The sequence below is a fragment of the Bactrocera latifrons genome, unplaced genomic scaffold (assembly GCF_001853355.1).
Source record: "Bactrocera latifrons isolate USDA-ARS-PBARC rearing strain unplaced genomic scaffold, ASM185335v1 scaffold_97, whole genome shotgun sequence".
Classification (NCBI taxonomy): Eukaryota; Metazoa; Arthropoda; class Insecta; order Diptera; family Tephritidae; genus Bactrocera; species Bactrocera latifrons.
In genome coordinates this window covers 918,996-938,287 of record NW_017537678.1, presented here as the reverse complement: position 1 = coordinate 938,287, position 19,292 = coordinate 918,996, and the positions used below count along the sequence as shown (strand labels likewise).

Here is a 19,292-nt window from a genome sequence, read left to right as displayed (position 1 = left end):
TTTTTCTGGAATTTGATTTACCGTTGCTTTGTTTTGTGTCTCACTTTATCTTCTGTTTGCATTTTGCAAAGAATTAATTGACAGCCTAAGATTTGCATACTTTTTGTTTTTGTTGATTTATTGTTATGTTTTATGCTGAAAAATGTTTTTTTAATCCATATTGTAGCTAATAATCTCTCTTATTATAATTTAAAAGAAAAAAACTGAAATAAATCCATTTTTTCTAAAGAAAAATAAACTTGAAAGTTTATTTCAATGACGTTTTCCATTTTGCAAAGAATTACTTGACAAACTGTATGTATATCGCATATAATTGTTTTAAATTGTGGTTATACATCGCAAATGAATGTAATTCCGCTAATTAGTGAAAACAAGTTAAGCCCGACATTATAAAATGCTGGCAACGACCGCAGTCAGGCAAACCGCACACATTTTTGTGCGTCAAATATCAAACAAAAAATTCACCGTCAACTGCCAAAGCATTAACAACATTTATTTGATTTGCGATTAAATAAAAAAAAAAAAAAGAAACATGGTTCTTGTTGTTGTTGCTGTAATGTTAAGATCATACAGTATTAAAATTTCACAAAGTGTTACATACATACGGACATACATATGTACATACATACATACTAAGCTAGAAAAATTGCAGCAAAAATAAAAAATTGCTTGTGAAAAATCGCAAAAAAACAACAAACAACAACAGCAACATTTAACCGCTAATTGATATTGTTATTACCAATGTGCACAGCGTTGTTTGCACACTTATTTGTTATTGCCGCCGACAAAGTTTTATATTCCGAGTATATGTGTGTGCGCACGCTTGTACACTGTTGTTGTACGTTGTCGTGCCGCATTTTCACTCCGCTTATAATGGTTATTGCATTAATTTGTAAATTAAATTGGCGGTTGGCACAAACGCCTATGACATGGAGAGAGTGTGTGTGTGTATGCATGTGACGCGCCGAAAAAGCGGCCGGCAACTACAAACAATAACAGCAGCACAATGTACGGATGTTTGTATATAAATTAATAACAAATAACTACAATAATAACAACAGCAAAGGCAACGTGCTCGTCGCAAAACTTGAAAAGCGCCAACTTTTGCACACAAACACAGCCACACACAAACATGACATACTATATACATACATGAACGCGTATAAATAGTTATACGTAGTACATAAACAGCTGTACTAGGCAGCTGGCGTGTGTATTAAAGCGGTCCTCAGACAAACAACCGCAACAACAGAAAAGTTTACAACAGAAAATAATAATTTTATGAAAAACTGAAATGTGTAAAAATAATAAAATACAGTCGCGCGTTTCTGTTGAAAAATTACCGGCCATTAGTTGTCACTTGACGCCAGCCGACACGCTTGAGCTACGCTCTCAAGGGAATGCCAAGCCCAACAATTCAGACAACAACAATCACTATGTTGATTTCAGTATCAAAAGCTGAAAGCACAGATATTTTGTTGTTACACCAACAACTATTAAGAACATAACAGTAATAGTTGCCAGTTGTTAAATTCGAGCGTGTCAGACGACTACTGAAGACGTTGAGCCAAACCGGTTGATGCTCAAAAAGAATTTTTGATGGAAAACACCAGAAAGCATTGACAACAGGTGTGTGGCGTCTAAAAGACAAAACTCGCGATACACATCTAAAGATTTACAGTCATACGTACAAATGTACAAACTTATATACCTATGTATGTATACATACACTCTGAGTGAAGGAAGACCACCGGCTTTGGTGAACAAAGTCACATACTCGTATAGCACATACTTCGCCTGCATCAGCTATCATTAATGACAAATAAAAGCGCGCTGAATGAAAGAATGACGTCACTCTGTTTAGCTATTCACTAAGCGATCTCTTCTGTGAGCTTGAAAACTTCAGCAAACTCGTTGCCATGCTTTCTGTTACGATACCGATTTTGTATTCATTTGTAGCCTTAACTTTGACGTTTATTGTTGGCATGTTGTTGTTGGAGTGGAGTGCATTATAATTAGCATTACTCTGCATTACTAGATATAACGGGTGATCCAAGTAGAGGTACTTTTTTTAATAGTTTTTTTTTGGCAGATCACGCGTGAGTCGCGTCAAGCTATCATGTTATTTTTGTACAGTATTGTGTGACATTTCATCATGGAAAGACTTCCGCCTGGACAACGTTTACAAATGGTTCAACTTTATAAAAAAAATTCACATTTTCTAATAATAATGTGTTTCGGGCGCAACGCCATCACCCATCTTGAGGCCCAGCATTCATTATTGAATAATATTCGACCGAATTGACCCCGTCCAGTACGTAGTGAAGAAAACATAGCAGCCGTAGCTGAGAGTATACACGAAGACCGTGGAGAGTCGATTCGTCGTCGGACTGACTTATGGAACGACTTGACGCATTTTAGATCGAGATCTTAAATTGAAAGCGTACAAAATTCTGTTTGCGGAAGAATTGGAGGAACTCGCCCTTCCCAAGCGACATCGCTTCGCTTTTTTGGCTCTTCATAACTTCCATAAAAAGTTGTAGAAAATTTGGCTTCACAGCTTTAGTCACTGTCTTTTATGAAAAGATATCCCTCCAAGAAAAAAAAAAAAAAAACAAATACATATTTGTTGAAACTATTACTAAACCTACCTTGAATTATTTATTGGGAGATACATATGTAAAATCAAGAAAAGGGATCTGAGGGATTAAAACGATTATTACTGTGCCTACTTCGCATTTTCCTTTCATTTATTTTCAAATTTCGCTGTATCTAACAAAAATATATATTTTCGACAGCCTAATGTCCATAAAGCAAGAAATAAATCTACAAATAAATAAGTGAAATTTATGTCTACACGTGCCACGATTTCATAGAAGGTTTGTCACATACCGATCTTTAAGCACTAATAAGAAATGTTTTTGTACCCAAAACTATTAGGGGAAATGGTCAAGCGGTGAAGTAGAAATACGGTAAAATTGTGTAAACCACGAAACTCATTCTTTCGATGAGGAGTTAGCTGAGCAAAGCTTGAGTAAATTGTACAAAAATGGGCACAAATCAATTTTTTTTTTGTTTTTACCAAAGTTTACAGCACTTTAGTAGAGTACTTTCTAAATGTTTTCGGATCAACTTCGAGGTACCGTTTTGACCTCACTTGTTTCTGCTGTCATTAGTCGGGATTCTCAATATCTCATCTTATGTCTAACCTAATTAGGCATCTTGGGTGCCCATTCTATGTTTAATACATCTTAGAGAAATTTCCCATTACGGACAGTCATTATACCATACGTCACTCATATTCGGATAAGGTTCATGGACAAAACGTTTCGCTAATATTTCCACACAAAACCAATTACTATAACCGATCACGACAACGTCCAATGACCGGACACGGTCAAGAAAATTTTTTATAATTTGTGCTTATAATTCCCGTTTAATGCTTCTTAATTTGTGAAGTTCCGTTAATTTTTATTGATGTTATTGTTTTTACTCATCTCTATTGAAAAGAGTTGAGTTCTTTTTCATTTTGATAAATCGTTTCGTGGATACTGACATAACTTAAAATATAATACACATTCGTATCCATGTATTTATATGTAAATACTTTTATAAAATATACAACTTTTGTTCTTTTTTGTGACCCATGACTAACTTTTAAACAGAAATTTTTGCCCCGCTCCCATATGTGAATATATAGGAACTTCTATAGCCAGACAAAAACACTACGAAGGTGGCTGTCCGGTTATCAGGAATTTCACTGTATCTGATATACGAGTATGTCAAATAGTCTCTATGAATCAAATATATGTATAAGGTTGTGTCGATAACCCCAAAACAAAAATTTGTAGAAAGAAATTGAATTCAGCATGTCAAAACCAACTGGTTTGGTTTTATGATTTAAAAAGAAAATTTTCATCGGTTTCAACCAATGAAATGCGTGATAACTGAATACGAATACATTGTAAATAACACAAAATCATTAAACAGAAAGTGAATCCGGAAGACAAGATTTTGACTTTATCGATACACACACTTCGACGCAACCTTCTATATTTGAAACATGATATCCACCATTAAATATTAAATTAAGAACTGCTTTCTCTCAAGTGTTAAAGTGTTAAAAAATTACATCAGAAAGCGGCCTTAGTAAGAACGCAATTCGAATAGTTAATGTATAAAAATGCTCGAATTTTTTTTCAAAATTATTTTTGTGAGTTCTAAAAAATGTTAACACTTACTGAAAACTACTTCTCAGAGCTATTGACTCTGGAGTCATATTTGATCAAAAGAGCATTTACCATTAATTGAATTAATGAACATATGAAAGGCAGGTATGCACGTAAATCTTTATATGTAAACAGAAAGATAACTAATCTAATTTCCATATGTGTGCTTAACGATTCCATTTTATCATCAATCGCCGGTCGCACACTAACTGCTACTGGAATTAAGCCAATCGAGTTTTTATACTCAACCACTTGAACAGGTACACAAATAGTGTGATAAGCCCAACAAAGGGTACGCAGATTTTCCGCAACGATAAGAAGCGCTATAATTCGCTACAGTTTTCTTTTGACTTGGCGGCAATTAATCATCAAACGAATTTCGCCGCTGAGCGCTTAGTTCAGCAAAAAGAGAACTATATTTGTAGGTGTGTATAAATGTGTGTGCTAAACTTTTTATGACTTTTTGTGTGAATTTGAAAAGCAGTTAAAATATACAAATTTCTATATAAATATATTTTCGAGGTTGATAAATTTAAGCTTGTGCCCAGCAACGATACGTATTCACACCGTGAATATCACGTGAGTGTGCAATCTATTTGAATATGACATTTGTAGGCCGACGCAGGGAGAACTAACTTGTAAAAAACCCACACATTTGATTAATAGGCAGTGGCTGCACAAATGCTCTGCGGCGACACCACGAGTCGCTGTGAATAAAAAAAGGGGGCTCCAGGAGGAACGGTGGCATGATACGCAAGCAATTCCAGAGAATATCGCACTTTTACAACGGATACATATATATATATTTCATTTATATATATGCACATATGTACATATCGATGCACGTGCATATTTTTTGCATGCGATTATTTTATAGCCGCTCGCTCGCCTATTGTATTTATTGTTGTGTGCCATGTTGTTGCTTGGTGTTTGAAGTCGCGCCACGTCAAATGCAATTCGATTTGAATTGAAAATTAAAAGATAAAAGCCGCTTACCGCCACAAAGCGACGCCACACACAATCACTGTCGCCGCCAACGTGCGTCCCGCCGCGATAAAGGCTCGCGCACACACACAYATATGCATGCATTATATCCATATGATCCCATGCGGCTGCACCGCCGGTGTTTGTTGTGTCTCGCGCTTGAGCCCAGTCACGCCAGCTGCCATGTTTACAGTGCTATGCGAAATTAATTGCACTTTGGCATGCCCTGGGGGGGCGGGGGGAGAGCACGTAAATGATTCACGCCGCTGGCATTTGGGCGTAAACAACGGGAATTAAAGAAAGTCTATACTCGCAGCCGTGAATTATGTGTTGATGCTTCACTAATTTATTGGGTAAACTAATAAAGTATAGTAGTTAAGTGAATTAACGCACATATCCAAAGAGATAGAAAAAAATCTGTCCAAGCGTTCTTAATAAACCGGCGTCTGTCAATCAATGCGGCTGCTTGTCACTGAAACTGACTTTTATGAGCGGCCTTGCTCTTATTTCCAATGTCATTGAAGTATTGAACATAGCGATCTCACTTTTGTCTGTCGGCTGCTAATCACTCTGCTTTCGAACTTTCGAAAATTTTATTGGCTGCTTTCTTTTTTTATACTTATTAATTTTAGACTCTAATCAACATACGCTTTCAGCTAACTTCAAAGTAGCAGTGAGAGACAAATATATGTATGTATATATTACTTGAAGCCAAAGTGAGAGAAACCGATGGTTATGTCTCGGGGGTAAGTGCGAAAACGTTAGTTTTTTACTCGTGATGGAACAAGAGTTTTTAGCTAAGATCACATACATATGTGGAATTGGCGTCCAAAAATTAAGGAGAACATGAAAAGAAAAAAATGAATGGCAGTAAGATAAGGTTTATCAAGAAATGTGACACTCTAATGATATCAAAGCCACGTATTCGTATGGGGTTATTGATAATTTGGGTATGTGTAAAGTGGTTACAGCACGAGCTCAGCATCGACCAATTTACTGGCTTAGAAATCACTAGGAAACTGAGAAATTTCTTCCTAAAAGAAATGTAGTTGTTATGACAAATTTTCGCCGAGTAAAAGGCCTACTTTAAACAATTCCCACTACAGAAATAGTTTCGAAATTGGGCACTTGGAAGATCCCCTCGGTGTATCACCCTCGATAGGAGCTCGAATGAATAATAACTTCGAATTGTAAATTACGCATATGTGCTCTTAACAGTTTTAATGAAATTAACTTAATTTAGAAGTCTTTATAAGGGCATGTTCAGGCCCAAGGTAAAATACTTATGTACATAGTTAAGAATAAGATAGTTCGATAAAGTATCAACGCTCACGATTGCAAGTCGTAACTTTAATAAATAGAATTAAATTTGTATACAAACTTTTATCTCAAACAAATTTTTTAATTACATTATAGTTGCAGGAAACCAACTATAAATAGTAAAAAGGGATCAATGGCTGATGTCTAGGCTACTCGAATAGGCATATTTTGTCCTACCTTAAAACAACCAAATTGTTTAATATATAATCTCATATTACTGCTGCTATATTGATAGTCGTTAGCATTGTTAGATTATTGTTTTGATATATATTTACCCTTAGATCAATAGCAAAATTAATTTATTCATTAATTGACATTTACAAACACTATTGTTATCGTATGCCTTCAAAACAGGCCTGTTTTTATTACAACTGAATAATTAATTTATTAATAATTTCAGATACATATGTACAAACAATATATATATATATATATGTCACTTCATATTAGACTTACACCCCTGTGTATTTTTAATACTCAATTTATTGTTTTATTATCAAGGAATCATTTAACAAAGTATTCAATTTCAAAGTAATCAGTTGTATTTTGCTTTCTCAACAGCTGCCATAACTTACTCATTGAGAAAATGGGAGTATTGTTAAGTTACCATTTTGAACTCTCTTATCTGTGTGATCGACAAATTGAAAAGTCCCTCTAATTAGATGTTATTTTAACCTTTTTATAGTAAATTCATGTCAACATGTGATTTGAACATACATTGTGACAAAAAATACCCGAAAATTGCTTAAGAGGGTATTCTAGTCTAGAGGCTCGAATTTTGAGCTTTTTTCAACAATTGATAAAAAAGGAGCACTACATATTTTTACTAAGCGTTGTTTTAGCATTTGTTTATTAAACTTAGACGAGTACACAAAATAAATTTAACAAAAAATTAAAATAAAAAATTCATCGAGTTATGCGTCCTTGAAGAAAAAGGGGGGAAAAGAGCCGTGCCCTCATCACCATGATTCAATGTCGCTGTCATGAAGCAGCAAAACTAAAGGAAAAATTTTTCATAAAATGGCGGCTACTAAATAGTAGACTAGTAAATAGTCGATTTTTTCACAAATTTTTCAATTTTGTCGATTTTTTAAAAATATTATAAATTTGAAATTTTTATTTTTTGTTGCTTCTAGTGATAGAGATATATTTAAAGAATATTCATGCTACATTTCAAATAAATCGACTGATTAGAACTTGAGATATTGTGGCTACCGCATCAAAAAAAGACTTTTGAGAAAAACGCGCTTTACTTTAAGTTTCGGGTAGCGTAATAGATAGGGCTTAATCAGGAATATCTCGTGTTCAGCTGTGTAATTTCGAGCTCCTGTAAATTTGTTTAATTTATATTTTAAAATTGTTGAGAAAATTTTTGAAATAAGTGATCCGTAAAGATAAGTACCCCTGTGATATTTTTCTATTAAAGCATTTGAAATTCCGCCGAGTCACTTTCAATTTGTTTTTGTTGCTATATTCTAAAATAGTGCAGTTGTTGGTGTTAACTTACATTGCTTATCTAAATTTCTTTCTTGTTTTTATTCGTTTTCCATCTTTGTTCACAGCTGTTTGCGAGTTTCTTACTTTTCGGGTATCACAGTGCATCTCAAACTGCTCACTACATTGGTTGTTGCTTTTGATAACTTATATTGCATTTATTTGTTATCAATATTTTTGTCATTTCTCTTTCTACTTTTATTATTTAATTTTTTATATTTTTATTTAAATTTTGTTATTGCTGTTTTTTATCATTATGACTTCCCGAATTATTCTGTTAAAGGCGAGTCGGAACGCTTTGTTTCTTGCTGGCTTTGTGACGGGCTTGCCCATCTGAAATGTGCTGGAGGAATTTTGGATTCTATTCTTGACAGTAAGGGCTTGCGCTGGTCTTGCATTAAATGCAGACCAACTGAAGTTGATTTATTTAAAGTTTTTAAGCAGGCGCGCAATAATTTTAAGGAGATTGGCCGTGAGCTTAAAACCCTTACAAATAAATTCAGGCATTATGAAACCTTCATCAGTTAAATGCCTGAATGACCAGGAAGAGAATCCAAAACCTTCCAATAAACGTAAACGTCCGTCTGATGAAGAGACCACTGCTTCTTCCTTAAAAAGAATGCCTCCACCCAATATTGACCTCATCAATCTTTCTTCCCCTTGTCCACAAGGAGAGAAGGTCTCGTCTGCTCAGAATACAGAGAAAGCTGTTACTGAGCATGGTAAGCGAAAACCTTCTCAGGATCCGCTTCCAAAAACTTTAGGTCAGGTACTAAAAAATTAATTGTAATACCGCGGAAAAAAGCAATATTTATCTCAAGACTTGCTGCGGATACCACCGTCGATGACATAAAGAGTCTCAGGATCCGCTTCCAAATAACTTTAGGTCAGGTACTAAAAGTTTAATTGTAATACCGCGGAAAAAAGCAATATTTATCTCAAGACTTGATGCGGATACCACCGTCGATGACATAAAGAGTTATATCTCGTCGAAACTAAAATCGGAAAATGCAGACATCCGAAAATTTAATTTCAAATACGACAGGGATATATCCGCCGAAAATTTTCAATTGGCTCTTGACAACTCATTCTTTGTGCGCGTATTCCAAGTAAAATGCCAAGAAAGCCCGTTGGTACAAAAAACTGATTAGCAATAATTCGCTAAGTATTTATTATCAAAATGTAAGAGGCCTTAATACAAAACTCTCCGATCTGTATTCAAATAGCGTCAATTATAATTTGAAAATCATTGCTTTCACAGAAACTTGGTTAAAGCCCCACATTTTTGATAGTTAAATATTCAATAGCGAATTTCAAATCTTTAGATATGACCGGCTGAACAAGAAAGGAGGTGGTGTCTTATTTGCTGTTCATCTTCAATTCCATCTGAAGACATGTACACTTCATAGAATTTAAGTGCATTCGTATTTGGGCTAATTGTGGCTATATGTACTTAACTTTGTCTTATATACCKCCTCACTCGGACATATCTGTATATATGCAGCATGCTTCATTAATAAATAATGTTTTCTCAATGGCTAATAATACTGATTCCATGATTGTTTTGGGGGATTTCAATTTACCGTCCGTATCATGGAAATCTATTGATGACTACACCATTCCTATTAGTATGCTTATGTTTTTACGAGTTCTTAGATAAAATGTCGGAGTTTGGTCTTAACCAAATTAATTTAATCTCGAACGAGTTTGGTAAGTTCTTAGATCTAGTCTATGTTGATAACGCTTCAATGTTCTCTGTTGTCCGATGTGATCCTTTAGTTCGACCAGAGGACTCGTATCATCCTGCTTTGGAAATTAACATCGAAACCATAGCCAACTTTGCTCATAATAATACACAATACCTTTGTTTTCGGTTCAGCTTTGCGAAAGCTCATTTTAAGAAAATTAATTCCGAACTTTCTAAAGTTACTTGGCCAGATTACAGTGGCAACATTGAATTCAGTGCTTCCCACTTTAATGAAACTATTTTAAACTTGTTTGAAAAATATGTTCCGAAGTGTGTTGTTACTCATAAAATGAGTTCTAATTTATGGTTTTCGAAAGAATTATGTAAATTAAAAAACAGAAAATCTCGTGCTTTTAAACTTTTTAAAAAAACTGGTTTAGTTGCTGACTATTCAAAATATTCTAAATTGCGCTGAAAATTGTTCTATGGTTTCCGTCCGCTATGAAATATAAGTCTAGTCTGTCTAGTGACAATCACACCATTTCCAATGTGTTCGCTGAATTCTTTACTCTCAAAAATCTCCAAAAAATGTTCCGAATCAGCACAAGCTATGTCCGATTTCTGTCATTAATACACCTACCATTTCCGAAGCAGACGTCTTATATTAGTTAAATATGTTACGAGTATTTGCATACATACAATTATGGCCCAGATATGATTCCCTCATGCTTTCTTAAGAAATGTGCCAAATATATATACAGACCCCTAACAAAACTATTTAATTCATCTCTTATGCAAGGCTTATTTCCATCCATATGGGAAAAGTAATTTATAATTCCTTTGCATAAGAGTGGATTGAGGTCATCTATTGAAAACTATAGGGGAATAGCAAAGTTGTCTGCAATACCTAAACTTTTTGAAGCAATTATAACAGACGACATAACTTTCCGGATCTCTCCACTAATTTCTTGTTTTCAGCACGGTTTTCGTAAAGGGAAATCTACAATAACTAATTTGCTTGAATTTGTATCACATGTATCAACGGGTTTTAGGGAGAATAAGAATACTGATGTTATTTACACAGATTTTAGTAAAGCTTTTGATAAAGTAAACCATTCAATTCTTTTGAATAAACTTGATCTTCTTGGTTTTCAACCAATATTTCTAAAATGGATCGCTTCTAATCTTAGTCATAGAATTCAACAAGTCATATTTAACGATACTCTCAGGCGTTCCTTAATTTTATTAATGACATAAGTTTTCAAAGGTTTTATTGTATGCTGACGATGTAAAACTTTTTAAATCATTCACCTCGAGTAGCTACAAGATGTCAGTTGCAAACAGATTTAAACAACCTAGTTTCTTGGTGTGTTAGAAATGACATGCCATTGAACCTTAAAAAATGTAAAACGATGTGCTTTTCACGTAGATCTGTAGACCCTACTTCATACGTATTACAAAACTTTAGGTTGGAGTAAGTATGCAGTTTTGTTGACTTGGGAGTAACTATGGACCCCAAATTCAATTTTAATCTTCACACATCTTCCATGGTTTTTAAAGCTAAACGTGCTCTTGGTTTTTTTTAAACGTTGGTCTAAAGAATTTAGAGATCCGCTTACCACAAAAATTCTTTTTAYATCTTTGGTGAGGCCTATATTAGAGTATGCTTCCGTGGTATGGAACCCTTGTTATCAAGTTCATTCTGAGAAAATAAAGTCCGTTCAAAAAAAATTTTTACTTTTTGCCTTAAATCATTTGCATTGAGATTCCAATTTAAATCTCCCCCCTTACACTAACCGTTTAAAGCTTATAAATCTCCCGACTCTCGCTAGTCGTAGGGAAATGCTTGGTATAATATTTCTTGTAAAACTCATCAACGGGTCAGTCTGTAGCCCATCTCTCTTGTCTGATATTAATTTTAACATTCCTGCTCTCTCTACCAGGCAGTTTAGACCTTTACTTTTAAAATTTTCTAGAACAAATTTCGAGTTAAACGAACCATTCCGCCGTATATGTCACGGTTTCAATTCTCATTCCAGCTCATTTGATCTAACAGATTCACTTTTTACCATTAAAAAAAAATTATTTTATCTACTCTTAACAAGTAACATTTAAAAATTATAAACTTTAATCTMWTTCTTARTTTTGGCTGTTGAAATTTTTGTTTCTGTAGCTGAGCMGCTTAAGAWCGCAAYGCTTAAAACTCCCTTGCCTTTTATGACTCGGCTAATTCCGCTCGTTCGCAGATTGCGCCACTCGCGTCGGTTGGGCGGGAGGAGGGTAATCGTTGGGTATTATTATAATATATTATATGGTTCGCTCAACCGGTCTAGTTGCCACGTCACTAAATGGCTATAACTTTGAAAATAATTTGAGTTTTGAAAAATCCTTTTAGGGAACATCAAAACTATTTTTTCAAACTTCTAGTCTAGAATACCCCCTTAAACGCAAAATATCAATCATTCGTCAATATTTATTTTGTCGCATTCAAAGTAGTCTCTACCAGATGTAATACACTTATGCAAATAATTTTTCAAAAATAAGAAAAAATCTCGCGGAGCCAAAAGAACTCGCTATAAATGTCGAGTCTCTTGCCATCTCTTTAGCACTTTCCTGCTGAATTTCAAGAACCATATCATTCACTTTTTTTTAATATTTTCATCGGTCAACGATCTCTTGACTGTTCTTGAAGGCTTTTTTCCACTCGTAAGCTTTGTTGTTGTGATAAAATTGAATCACCGTAAGCCCTTTCCAACATTTGCAATGGTTCCACGCACAAAATTTGGTTAAGAATACAAAATTTGAGACAAATTCTTTTTTCAAAATTTTTATCCAATGTAAAAACCTCAACGGTCTGAGGTGTACCGACAGCTGGTGCAGCTGCTCTGAACAAACGGGTTAACAGATCGCGCTCATATTTGGCTTATTAATTAAGGACAATCCCACCAACTTACAAAACTACATGAAGTATGTATATATATATATATATGTATATGTATACATATATTCTTTTAATTTTATCTCAATGTGTTTTTCAAAATGTAACCCCAAAAAATGTTTATTCCTGCTAAATGTAATAAAGTGTAAAAAAGTAAATTTGGTTTTATTTTTAAACCGTGTTAAATAACAACAAATTTCCTCTTTTAATTTTATAGCGATTAATGGGTCCCGACCCTGTCTACTTATGATCCTAGACAGACACATTCTCCACCACAAAAGGAACAATTTTACTTATTATCTATTTCTCTCTCTCTATAAGCTCTCTAAGTTGTATGCACAGAAAACCAGTTTAAGAAATAAATTTCGGCAATTTTGAAATAGAACACTCTAGTCTATTTTTAACAAAAATGTCAAAAATATATATTTGCTTTGACAGCTAGCGATCTATAAGCTTTCCATATAGACATCTAAAATATTGCTAAATTTGGGTACTTTTCATTTGAAATTACTGATTTTTAAAATACGAAAGAACTAAGCTTAATTTTGTTGGAATATTTTCAAAGAGATTTTCGATTTCAGTTTAGCTTCACCATCTAAATAAAAAAAAACTAACTGCATCACATTGCAACCTTTAAGCATCCTAACTCATGTGAATACCTCCAGCAGCTGTTGCCCCCTTTACTTCATACACAAATAGCCATACTTATATACAAATACATAAGTCAATGAATATATTCATTTGTCTTTGGCATTTGATTTCTTCTGCGCTTAGTATAGGCATCTATTGGATAAACAAATGCCATTTTGAACTTGAAAGGCAAAGTTATTATAGCGAGCGCATATAAAGATAACATTTGGTCAACAGCAAGAAGAGGGGCAGAGTGCCTAGAAATACATGCATATGCAAGTGTGTGCAAATTGCAATGAAAATCATAAATTTTAAAGACCTCATGTAGACAGGTTAACGACAAATTTACACTCGCTCTGGCGCCAGTGCTGTCAAAGCGACATGCAATTTGCTTTTAGATTCCAGCATGCAACTACCGACACTCATGCAAACATAAAAAATGAAAGGCAAACTATGCAAATGAGCGATCATGGATCTGGTTTTAAAAATCTATATAAAGTTTGTCGATTAAATTTGTTTTTTTTTACTCCCAAATATCGGTTTCACTACTGAAAATCGATAGAATTTATGACTTTTTTAATTGTTTTGTAAGTTTTTAAGGTTATATGTGGATCTTGTCAATGCGACGATGATAAGGTTTAGAGATATAACTATACAGTTTTCTTCTGAATGAAGTTTAATAACATGCGTCATGTCAAGTCTCATCCGCACATACCAATTTGTGTCTAACTATGTTAACAAATTTTTAAGAAAAACATTTGGACTTGGCCCATATACATATATTAGTTATCCACTCAGTGTGATAACCATATTGACATATCCATAGAAGACATTAAATACAGGGGCTGCCCTGTTGATTAATTGGAATTTCCCAAGACTATTCAGCTCCTACAAAGGCTCCTCGATACAATGAATGTTAGATTACCACAGTCCCAGTCAGAATTTATTTTCAAATTTGCCAAATTCTGCTGGCATATTGGCATTACGAATGAAAACTGCAGAGAGATTATTTCATGAATCAGTTTAAATCTTCAAACCAACAACAAGCTCCGCGCTATATTAGTGAAATTGCTTCTTAGTATTTCCTTCAAAAAAAAAAAATGTTGGTTACACCGAAGACTTCACATGTTCGTCATGACCTTGGCAATTTTCTACCACATTCCGATTTTATGAGAAACATTGCTTGTCGTTCTAAAATCTCAAAACATTTCATTGCAACATGCATGCATCTGGCAGGTAATTTTGAAAGTGAGTTGCTAAATAAAGTAGCTGAAAATGGTGTGTAAGAATTCGTGTTGCCACTTTGTTTGCCATTTGAGATAAGATAGCAGTCAACCAACAAGCCATTCTTTTCCATGGAGACATACTTGGTAAATGGTATTTGAAAAATAAAATGATAAAAGCAATTCGTTAAAACTGTTTACGCTACAAGGTGGTAGTTGACAGCATTGAGAGGCACTTCAGCGTCTGGCGAACAACTCATTTTGGCTCGCCTGTCAGATAAATCATTTATCTGTGTGTATTTTGCATTTCGCAATGCTGTCAAACGTTTCAACTCAACTATTAATTTACGCCGATAATTGCGTGCACTCGAGCGTACGCAACTAAAATGTGTTGATACTGGCTTGCCAATTCCTTTGGAATTCTTTTGGTAGATGCTCTTTTTTTGCACCCGAATGTTGTGTCAGGCCACAACAGATTACAATTTCTGTTAGTAAAGTCGTCTTAGCAAAAGCCAGATGATTAGAGTGGTCAATTGCCAAATACACTTGGGTATCCACTAACCGATAGTTCATTGTAATAAGTATGGCAGTATGGAAATCAGAAAGTGTGATTCCGGAAGTACCTAGTATGCTGCTGCAATAAAAAAGCGTTTCAAAATGATTACTATATACTTTTTTCATCTCATTCAACTGGATTACTCTAAGAAAAGTTGGAAGTCTAGTTGCAGTAAAAATGTGAAACAAAATTTTAATGAAGATATCTTAACTCTAAGATCTACTAGTTCTCCTCTCTATTTATTTATCAATAATATTTAACCAAAATAATGTGGGATACCTCCTTAAGGAGTTACAATTCCCTCCGTTTCTGTTTCTGTTTCTACAAGTATATGTTTCAGACAGTTGTTTCTTCAATTCGCCACTCGCCAAATTTTGAATGGTATAAAAATTCATGATGTCAGATTTAATAAAAATAGTTCTCGAGAGAAAGATTCCGCGAAAGATTTTTGGTTCGACGACATTGCCATCAGCGAATCAAGAGACAGTGGCTACTCTGGCTAGGTGATGAAAACACTCTATCTCTGATAATATTCGTCGCAATACCCGCCAGGGGAAGCAGGGGAAGACCTCCACTGCATTGGAAAGCCCAGGTAGTGAAGGATCTGGCTACACTTGTAATCTCCAATTGGGGCGCTGTTGTAGACCGGCTTTAACAGGGTAATCGAAGTCTGCGCCAATAACTAAGTAGATTGTATATTTTAGGATATGTCCTGCCGAAAGTCGCGTTAGAATCTTCATTTGTCCGCTTTTGTGTGTGTGTTGTTTTTCTAGCATTTCGCTGTCTTTTTTCGTACTACTTCACTTTCATTTATAATGATCGGCGATTGTGGAGTTCTATTAACAAAAACGACTTTTTTATCTTCATACAAAACATCGTCTACGCAAATGTCGTTAGTAGCATTTCGCAACATACACACATACACATGCATATTTATACTTTCATAAGCGTAGCTTTGTGTGCTCTTTTATTGGCCATCGCAAGGGCTTTCAAAGCGACCGCCGCCACTAAATAAATTACTTTAAGGGGCAATATGTCAGTATGAAAGTTGTCGGCGCTTTCATTAATTCCAGCAAAGTGGGGGCAAGCGCCAACATTGCCAACAACAGAAGTATGAAAGGAGAAGCAAGAAATCGCAACAACAAATGGGCAACAGCATGCGACCGCTGAATCAGCGACCGGCAACAGTTGCCGACAAATGGCGCAAGTGTTGCTTTTCAAATGGAAAAACAAGTACACACACATATGTGTGTAAATAGCTGATGTTAACTGCGACTGGGCAAAATATTGACCAGAGGCCAAAGGCAAGTGGACTCAGCGCTGTAGTCCATAAAGGCGCAGCGCTTGGAATTTGCGGCGTTTGATGGGGCAGGGGCGGCGAAATGCTTGGAACGCTTTTGTGGCGCCGGCATTGCATGCATCACCATTAATTACAAAATTCTTATGGCATTTTTTGTTGTAAATAAGTATTTGCCGCTTTTGTTGTGCTGATTGTTTTTCGCCTTCACTGCCACATTAACTGCCTGGCTGAGTGGCGTCAACAGCAACCACAACAATAACAATCGCAAAGGCTTTTAAGCCTTTGTTTTCGATAAATTGCATGCGAGTTGGCATTAAATTCCGCCAGTAATCAGCGTCAACGCCGGCAGCCGAGGCGTTGGCAGCAGAAACCAAAACAGAAAATAACAAAAGCAAACAACAACAAAGGGCATAAGCAAGATTCCGCTGGCAAGATAACTCGCGCAAATATTCAAAACAGTCGCGTACGGCAACAACAGTTGTGGCCGTAAAGCTGCCGACAGGTTTATTGTTTACGACCCGACACAGTAGCAACAACAAGCAATAAATGCGCAAAAACAAAAGGCAGAAAATAAACTGAGAAATGAATTATTGCTGCTGATAAAGTAGTTGTACAAGTGTTGTTGTTGTTGTTGTATTAGTGTGCAACGGCGTCGGAAATGCGGCGAATTAATTTAATTACACCGGCTACAAGAAACATGCAAATAGCAACAACAACTTGAGTTATTACAACGTTGTCAATTTAATAACCGCGCGTGTAAAGTATTAAGATTTAATAAAAGCACTCACACACAAACATATAAACAGTTATAATATTAAATGTATAATCACAACAAACAACTCACTCTTTCGCTCTCTCTTTTGCTTGCAGTTCAAGAATGCACCACCGACTCCGAGGAGCTGATGTACCACCAGGTGCGCGCCTCATCCTCCTGCAGTGCGCCGCCCGACTTGCTCATGGTGAGCGATCGCGAAAACAATATACCGTTACGTTCCCCGGTAGTCAATCTAATTTCCACCGCAACAACAACAACGGCGGCGGCGCATCATCACAGCAGCACCGCTGTTGGCTGCAGCAGTGTGCCGAAACATCATCATGCCACTGGACAACAGCAACAACATGCGACACATCGTGATCCACACCAACAACACGGTTCAAAGGATGACGGTGGTAAACAACATTTGAAATTGAGCAGCAAAAGTGCTGCCGCTAAATTCATTAATACACAGCAACAGTTGGCTGTTAGTAGTCAGCAGCAGCAACAACAACAGTATCAGGATGAAATTGATGGGCCACAGCAGACATCGCATCAGCGGCACTCCTCACATCAGCACGGCAAGGAGGAGCGCATACGCTTGGAGGTGAGTTAATTAAAAGCACAGTTGAATGGACTGACGCTTGGGTAAACGGTCTTTTAGCGCAAGCGATTTAGTTCGGCTTTGGTTTACATGTAACATTATATTGGAGCACATTATATATGTATGTATGTTAAATTTTTGCTAGAAGATTGTGGAAGTAAATTGAAGTCAGTAATTAAGAGCTTTTAAGAGCTTAGATTTTTCACACTTGAGACCCTGCGTATGGAATAATAGTTGCCCAGTTTTAAGATATAACTTATTATTTTTTAACGGAATAATATCTTTAGAACATTGTGTCAGTAATTCAAATTGAATCGAATTTGCCAAAACACATACTGATGATATTTTCTAGATAAATATGTAGCTGTCAAAGTAAAACTAAAATTTCCTAGAAAGCTGTCAAATCTGTCAAACTGTCAAATCAGCATGAGTTTGATAGTTGCGTTGAGTATAAACGGCTCGCTTTAAATCTGTTGTTGTATTTAAATTTAAAGAAAAATTAATCCATTTCGCACAATTTTATATATTTTTCCTTTGTAGTCGTCAGCGAGCACTATACAGCTTTGCCTTATTAGAAGATCATTTCCTTGTTTTTTTATTTTGAAAATATTCTTGTATGGAAACTCGTTTATTAGTCAATGTGTCTTCACCAAATTTCACATATTGTTCAAATCTGGCTACTATAGCCGATGACGCCATTCAAACTGACCGATCAAAATCAGAATAAATGACCTATTTATAATATATGCTATAAAATTGCATTTATTAAGGGTATTATAGCTTCGGTGCAGCCAGTGTTTAGATTTTTTCTTGTTATGTTACTTTATTGGTTCTCCTATCGAATCCAAAACAACTCAACAGTCCTTCGTTTTTACTTATGAAGCCCGGCTATTCAGCACTATGTCTGAGTTCGCCGCCACCAACTTCGTTGTTTTAGAAGACTTGACCGATAGATCACCCAATCCCAAGGTTTCACAAGAAATTTTTACAGTTGTTAATGTCTTTGATAATACTTAAAAGAAGCTTGGAAGTATATTTCATATCTCAGCATTTCTCTTGAATGATATTGAAAGATCTGATTGACCTTGATTGCTTAAAATCAACGTAAAACAGACAAATTTTGACAGTTTATGCATATGAAAGTTAAAAAATAGGTATTCTTCATTAGTTTGGTCATGTTATTTTAATGGTTGTGGCTAAATGAGATAAGCCGCCCCCCTAATGCCACTAGTCCCATACACCACACACACAGAACCCACATTCCACAGGATCCGCTCATCAACACTACCCACACGCGAGAACACATTCACACACGCAAACACATACCACACTGGTCAAAAAGGGTCATCGTCATAGTTTTCTCAGTCTCGTCAGAGATAAAGAGATGTCCAACTCCCCACTACCTGGAAGTGAGAGAGCAATTATTAAATGTCAAAACCTACTGAACTTTGACGGCTAATCGAGTTCAGTAGGTTTTGACGTTTAACAATTGGAAACGAGCGATGGCCAGATTGAAATCTTCCCAAAAACATGTAAACGGAGGGATTTGTTGCATCGTTCAAGACTACTTATA

The 19,292-nt window shown here is 35.6% G+C and overlaps 1 protein-coding gene across 1 annotated transcript in view; it reads left to right on the top strand.

Annotated features, from left to right (window-relative positions):
• Nucleotides 1–19,292, top strand: part of LOC108977909 (protein naked cuticle) — a 149,374-nt gene that overhangs the window by 112,083 nt on the left and 17,999 nt on the right. The window contains exon 2 of the mRNA XM_018947884.1: nt 17,232–17,722. Within this exon, the coding sequence (XP_018803429.1) occupies nt 17,232–17,722 (491 nt within the window). The remainder of the gene's footprint in view (nt 1–17,231; nt 17,723–19,292) is intronic.